The sequence below is a fragment of the Octopus sinensis genome, linkage group LG8, assembly GCF_006345805.1.
Source record: "Octopus sinensis linkage group LG8, ASM634580v1, whole genome shotgun sequence".
In the NCBI taxonomy this organism is placed as follows: Eukaryota; Metazoa; Mollusca; class Cephalopoda; order Octopoda; family Octopodidae; genus Octopus; species Octopus sinensis.
In genome coordinates this window covers 102,466,072-102,473,970 of record NC_043004.1, presented here as the reverse complement: position 1 = coordinate 102,473,970, position 7,899 = coordinate 102,466,072, and the positions used below count along the sequence as shown (strand labels likewise).

Here is a 7,899-nt window from a genome sequence, read left to right as displayed (position 1 = left end):
TATATGCATATATTTATATGCATATATATATATATACATATATATATATATGCTCATCACCATCAGCATCCATTTTTCATGTTTGCAAGGCCTGGACAGAGTCTACTGAGGCAGATCTTCAACAACAGTATGCCTTTCTTGTTATCAATCTTCACTTATTTAGAAGCAAGGTAATATTTCCAAGCATGGTCAAGATATTCGTACAGAATATAGGAAATGAATGACACTACTTGAATATCGGTGACAATCATTTTACAACTATCACATGGTTTCACACCATGGAGACACTTGCACACACACCACATATGCATATAAACATTTCATGTATGTGTGTGTGTGTGCATGTGTGTATATTTATATATATACGCACACATACATATATACATACGCACACAATCGGCTTCATTCACTTTCTGTCAACTGCATCCACTCACAAGGCTTTGGTTGGTCCAGGGCTTTTGTGGAAGACACTTGTACTCCTTACTACACAGGCAAGATTGTCCTTGTATAAAACCATGATTATGAATCCTACAATATACATATGTATATATGTGTTTGTATACAAGGCCTCTTTACAGATGGGTTTTCTCAATTGCATAATCAAAACGAACTCATGGTTACAGTAGGGTGTCTTGACAGAGAATGACCCTTGGAAAGTGTAGCGAATGAGTCACAATATAAACTGCATACTCTTTTACTTGTTTCAGTCATTTGACTGCGGTCATGCTGGAGCACCGCCTTTAGTCGAGCAAATCGACCCCAGGACTTATTCTTTGTAAGCCCAGTACTTATTCTATTGGTCTCTTTTGCCGAACTGCTAAGTTACGGGGACGTAAACACACCAGCATCGGTTGTCAAGCAATGCTAGGGAGACAAGCACAAACACATACACATATATATACGATGGGCTTCTCTCAGTTTCCGTCTACCAAATCCACTCACAAGGCATTGGTCGGCCCAGGGCTATAGCAGAAGACACTTGCCCAAGATGCCACGCAGTGGGACTGAACCCGGAACCATGTGGTTGGTTAGCAAGCTACTTACCACACAGCCACTCCTGCATAGTTTGGGTTTTGCAACATTTGTGTTTACTTTTCCCTTAATACAACTGCCGACGTCTGTATATTACACCCATAGATTCATGAAGAGATAATATCTATCATAAAAGGTAAATGTACAACTGGACATTAGGTCAGTTTCGATGTATTGACTACTATTTAACTGCTGCATTATTTTATCTGTCCAATAAGAAGACAAAGCTGACCCCAGTAAGATTTGACCTCTGAATGTAATGAGTTTGAATACCCTAAAGTATTTTCATCGATGATCTTATGATTCTGCCATCATGTACAAGCATACATAAATACATACAGACATTTATTATTCTTTTATATTATATATGCAGAAATAAGGATTATGTATATAAAAACATCACATACACAGATGTATGGCTACATGTGAAAAGATATTTTGTCATTTAAGTTTTTAGAAGTTTAAAAACACAGCTATATTAAACAAATATCAACACTGTCTAAAAAGTTTGAAAAGACATTCTTTTCTCATTTATCATGATATAACTGATCTTTTTTTTGGTTGTTTTTTTAAATAGAAAACATCAAGAAACATACAATGCAGTAGTATAGTATCTGTTGTAGTAACATGTAATTTAAAACATGCATACGCACACACCCATTTAAATATAAGGCACGGTGGTCATAAGTTGACAATCTGAAACTTAACTAAAATAAAAGTTCGAAATGTTTCCAATATGGATTTAAAGGGAAAGTATTCTACGAATACAGAAGCAAACGACACTGACACAAACATATATACCTGCAAAGTGATTGAATGAAATATTAGTGACAATGCAAAAGACTGTTGAAGAATGACATGTTGAAATGAGGAAGAATTAAAAGTTGTACTTACTTCTTAAGTTTCTGCCTTCATCAGGTGTGGCACGTTCCGTATGATCTCCCGACTCTGAGTGACTCTCAGAGTTTGTATCACATGAGCCAGAACATAAACTAGATGGTCTCTCTTCTTTGACAGTGGTGTGACTACTTTTCTCCTCCCTCGAGTGACCAAAAGAGGCCTGTTCCACCAACCTTTCACTGGCGTTGTTACAGTGGTTGTACAGAGTTGTTAATGCTGAACTTTCTTCTTGTTTGCTCTTCTTGGTTGGTAAAAATGCCGACTGATACTCATCTACTCCACAGTCCGAGGAACTGGCTACAGGTCGGAAAGCACTCCCGCCACCACTGTTGATAATACTCACTCCACGATCCAAGTGATTGGACTGGACATAGGGCGGCAGAGGAGCGTACAGTGGTGGAGCGAAAGGCTCCCCTGGACGGTACATGAATGATGAGGTGCTGAAAGAGGCACCAGGCGTAGGATCCTTGTCAACATTTTGTCCTGAGAAATGGTGAGAGCTGGAGAGACGGTTGGTATCGTGACCACTATCAGAAGTTGATGCTAAAACCATCAACGCCGGAGAGGTCAACGGGTTTGGAACAAAAGACGAACTATCCATACCCCGGCCTCCAGATGTTCCTTGGGGTGCCACTCCAAGAAATGGTTTCGTCCACAAGTTCAACCTAAACATGGCAAAATTTGACACGTTACTCATGGTCAATATTTAAAAAAAAAATATCGGGAAAAAGAAAAAAAAAAATTTTAAGTTGTGCTTTAGTTGATGTTCAATTTCCAAATTTATGCTCTAAAAACTTTTATAACTCATTTTCTAAAAAATATCGACTCCAATATCTGTTAATATTTATACATTTACTCTGAGGACTGGATTGAAACCGATACATATGTATTATATACATAGATAAACAAAATAGCAATAAAAAAATAATTATAAAAGAATACGTTGAAATCTTAACAGAATAATTGTTTAGAAAATATGTAAAAATCCTATAAAACTATTTAGGATTAAAAAAAACTTAAACGTAGCTACAACAAAATATGAAGTATATTTAGGTAAGAAATATTTTCCAAAACATCCAGGCATGTGTATAAATCGCTTTAAACAATTAACTATATCAAAATAGTTTCTTTTAAGTTTTGAATGTTTATCGTTTTTCCTTTTCTTTCTTTCTTTCGTTTTTCTTTTTTTTTTTTTCTTCAATGAAGAACGTTAGTAAAAAGGGAAGACTTGGATAGAGAATGTATATAAGACAGTGCTTGCGGGCTTTGACGGATCAACTGTTATTGGGTGGTATGTGTACGTGAGAGAGAGACACAGAATGCACGAGGAGCCTTTATACAGAGGAAACTAGAAATAGACTGACACCGGCTGACTTATCGCCAGCGAAGGAGAAGTTACGTCGAGCACTGCTGCTCCTCCTGCCGATCGCTAATTCTGTGACGGAGCTGAGAGAGGGGGGGAGGGAGATTCTTTCTCAGGGTGTGCGTGGTGTCGGTTCGGCTCTGACATGTGTGTGTACGCGTGTGGAGGTCCGGCTTCCTATGATATATATATATATATATATATAAGTGCAGCGCTTGCTAGGTGAGTGCGTGTGTGTATGTATGTGTGTTACCTTACTCTGTAGATAGATATTATGCATCAATAAATTTCAAAGAACTATAGATATATATTAGAGAGAGAGTGGGGAGGCTTGAGAGATAGAGACATGGTGAAGGAGGGAGTGATGAAGGACGGAACAGATAGGGGGGAGACTTGAAAGATAGAGACATGGTGAAGGAGGGAGTGATGAAAGACAGAACAGATAGGGGGGAGACTTGAAAGATAGAGACATGGTGAAGGAGGGAGTGATGAAAGACGGGACAGAGAGGAAGAGGAACGGGCGGAGGTGATAAAGTGGGAGGAGTGGGAAGTTAAAGTGGCCTGTGTAGATTGAAGAGTTTGTTCAGTTAGGGAGTTGGAAGCGACAGAGGCATTTCGTGTGCGGACCACAGCAGCAGTTGAACAACAGCTTAGCACATGCAAGAACAACGAACACCTACAATTTTACAAGACCAGGACAAGATCTCAACAAACATATTCCTAAGTGTGTTGGTAAGAAAACTGATGGATTTTAAACAACACTGAAAAAAAAAAAAAAAATTTGTTCTGAAGCTTTTCCTACTCAACTTTACACATAGACGAATTGAAAGCATTTCCACAGGCGCCAACATCAGGGAACCCGGTATCCATACACAGCTGGACTCACTCTATTTTTACTTTGATTTACGACAATGTAGCGCTCTCTGGAAGGCCCAAAACCTCATAACTTTATTTACGCCTTCACTGTGCCTAAGTTACTTTTTCGTGCCCCAGGGAAAGGTATGGATGTGACAAATTCTAATTTTTTTTTCTATCGCTATATTATGTGACACACGCCTTCAAGAAAGGTGGGATGAAAAGCCGTAACTATATTTAATATATTTCAGTGGCAGAAACACTTTAGTAAAGGTTAAAAAAAAAAAAAATTAAGAGGGGGGACACGATGGGAGGGGAAATAATAGCAGGTTTATTGTTTAAACTCCAAGGCAGATCAACGATCAAAGGTGTTACGCTCTTACATTAGCTGTAAGCTAATAAAAGTGATTACATAACACCTGTTTTTTTTTTTCTTCTTTTTGTCATTCACTAACATATGTATGGCAGGGTGTGATTTGGGAGAATTTAGCTGCTATTTCTGTTTGGACTGAATTTGTTCTTGATCGGTATTTTGTTTTTAATGAAGCACTGTGAAAATAGTAAATTGATTTTATTGCTTCTCTATACATAAAAAGGAAACACCGTGTTTTCATGGGTTTCTGTCGTCGACCGTCTTGGTTACTGCTTATGAAACCGTTTCTGCTGTAGTAAGCAAACGAGAGGAATCTCAGTGTGGATAGGCGGCAAGTCTGCAGGTGACCTTTACTGGGGCGAAATCGACTCAATATTAGAACAAGCGAACAATAAAGCATTAGCGATTGGTTACGAACCAGTCACTGGGGTAACCTTTCATACTTTCACGTTTTCTAAACTGAATGTCTTCTTCTATTTGATGGGTTCAGATAGAGTCGGGGAGTTGATGTATATATCATCCCTAGTCTGCCAAGGCTACCCGATTAATTAAATACCAGTTATGAGTCACACGATTTGGCTTGTATCTCAGATAAACAAAACTTTACATCGCACGTGACATTTCTTCTTAATTTTGCTGTGTATATAATACATTTACATATACACACTGGATCTCTCCCTCCCAAACAATTATATACATAGATATACAGACACATATGTATATAAGTTGGTGGAAATGTACAGAAGTTTGAACGTTTTACTGCAGTAGTCTCAGAGTAGAAATTAAACTTCATCTGAGGGAGTTGATAGAAAAACGAAGGGTAGACTGGAGGACGATGTATTTATAACGTCATTGGTACCCAGGGGTGTCCCTGCTTTCTCGTCATTAACAGTAAATTATCAGAAGTCAGTGTTGCACTAGAGAAAAATAATTAGGGGTACTCGTAGCGTAGACTGGACCCGGTACTAGTATCATAATTAGGATCTGAAATGAATCAGAGATCTTGGAGGAACATGTAAGCATCAGAAGTCAGTATTCCACTTGAGAAAAATAATTAGGGGTACTAGTAGCGTAGACTGGACCCGGTACTGGTACCATAATTAAGGATCTGAAATGAATCAGAGATCTTGGAAGGACATGTAAGCATATTTTAAACGATATTTTATACTGTGTCTGTGGATGTTGAAATGGCAAAGAGGCCAGCAACAAACGGCAAAAAGGAATGGTTTAATGTTAAGAGTCGAGTAGAATAGTCGTCGATGAAGGCAAAATGCCTGATGCAGTCGGATTGAAGTGACGAGGATAAGTTGTTTGTAAACAAACGGTTGTGGTGTTGTTTTGTTGGTGGTGGTCGGTGCCTGTTGTGGATTTCGCTTTTAACCGGTGTCGATGCAGCAACAACGAACGGTGCGGCGATGTTGTGTGTTGTGTTGTGTGTATTTATGGTTTGTAAAGGCGAAGAAGAAGCTTGTGTGTAACACAACCAGACATTATTCATCTGGTCGTGCATGTGTGTGTGTGTGGAGGTATGTATATGTGTGTGTGTATAGAGGAGCTTTACGTATGTAAATAGATAAAGTGGAGGAATTGCAAAGAGGGGAGGGAGAAATATCGAACTCGGTGGGGGGAAATATTTCTTTTATCGTTTGCTTGCTGATAGACAAGAAGGAGAAGAGAGAGAGAGAGAAAGAAAGCGGAACACACAGAGTGGACACACACCGACTGACTGTGCGGTTTTGGCGCATTTCCGCAAATAGAAACCAGAAAATAATGCCATTGACTGTCGGGGGAGAATTAAATAAAAGTTTTTCATTGAAGTTGTTAAAAATGTGGACTGAGATGGGACAGCAAAGCGTGAGATAGAATTTCAAAACACTTACAGTTTAGTTTAGTCTTACATTCAGTCTTCTTTTCAGCCTCGTCTTGAAATCGCCGATCGAAGCATCCTGGGATAGCTTCCCTTTAACTTCACATCGCGCCAGATTTGCTTTTGCTTTTTTTGCTCTCTTTTTTTTAAACTTTTTCTGTCTTTTATAATCTTTCTTGTTCCCCAACGTTACTTCTATATAAAGAATTCAATTTTTGTTCTAACACTTATGTTTACTAAATTTGTTTTTCTGACTTATTTTTACCTCTTCATTTTATTTTCTTTCATTCATTATTCACCAACAAACATTACTATTGAATAATTTTAAGTGAAAATCGAACTTGGGAGCCTCAGATTAAAAAGAAATGTAAAGGAATCAATAAAGTTAGACCAGCAAAGTTTCCTAATTTCTCTTTTTTTGTCAATTTGAAATTCAAATATGTACCAAACTCCAAATTTGCCGTGTTCAAAGGGTTACAACAATTTCGCATTCGCTGCAAACCTTCACACATTCAATATTTTTATTTTGTTTTTATCTTAAAAATTTTGAAACTTTTTTGAGATTTGCTAATAAAATAAAATATATGAATTAATTATTGTATTAATGCCATAAATGTTTCCAGTGCTATGAATAAAAATATATTTCTGACAACATCTTCCTCATTTGTTTATGTGATGTTCATAAGCAACATGAGCGGACTTTTAGATTTCTTCCAATTTATAATTATTGTTTATAGTGGTGCTTTATTTATCGACCTCAGAAGGAGAAAAAAAAGGTAAAGTTGGCCGTGGCGGTATTTGAACTGGGAACGTAAAAACTTCAACTTAAATGTTGTCTGATGGTTTTGCCAATCAACCATCGTTTGTAAAAGTGAGAAAATAAAGTTATCCGAATTTACAATGGATAATTTAACTTACCGAATTATATTTTGTTGATGTCTCATTTTGTTTCATTGTTATCTAAATATATAAATTTGACGACTTATTATTTTAATCATATTATTCTCACCTTTATATCTACATTTTTATAGGTACCCAGACGATTACCAGTGTTCTTTTCTGAAAAGTATTAGGAAAATATATATTAAATGGCGGTGCCACAGCTTGTGAGCTGAAACTAGATAAATAAAAAGGTTTAAAAAATTACGTAGGTACGTGACCCGCAACCCCTAGTTTCAGTTTTATGGAAGAGATTGTGATGCATGTCTGGTACTATACAGATATATCGATGTTTAAACTCCAGGTATTTTGTCAATGCTTAACTTCAGATTTGATAGCATAGAAAGGATAAAAGTTATACCTACTCCAGAATAAAAATACGGGTCTGACTAGACAACGAAAGAGCCTCTATACGATCAATCGACCAGTTAGAAATAGCAGCTCGTATTTGCCTCAAATGAAACCCTACTGTCTTGTAAAAATAGAAAGGCCACATAAAGATAATGCCATCCTAAATACTTCTAAAGTTGATTACTGTTGGAATACCTAAACTACAGCAACATAAGTATT

The 7,899-nt window shown here is 37.3% G+C and overlaps 1 protein-coding gene across 2 annotated transcripts in view; it reads right to left on the bottom strand.

The window, feature by feature from the left end:
• LOC115215159 (E3 ubiquitin-protein ligase Rnf220) overlaps window positions 1-6,542 on the bottom strand; it is a 172,742-nt gene extending 166,200 nt beyond the window's left edge. Inside the window, exons 1-2 of one of the 2 annotated variants that reach the window (XM_029784335.2) lie at window positions 6,404-6,542; window positions 1,927-2,597 (exon numbers count right to left, since the gene is read on the bottom strand). In XM_029784335.2, the coding sequence (XP_029640195.1) occupies window positions 1,927-2,533 (607 nt within the window). In that variant the 5' untranslated portion in view covers window positions 2,534-2,597; window positions 6,404-6,542. Of the gene's footprint in view, window positions 1-1,926; window positions 2,645-6,403 lie in introns of those variants that run through there. The other variant, XM_029784334.2, reaches the window with a different exon arrangement.
• Window positions 6,543-7,899: the final 1,357 nt, after the last annotated feature.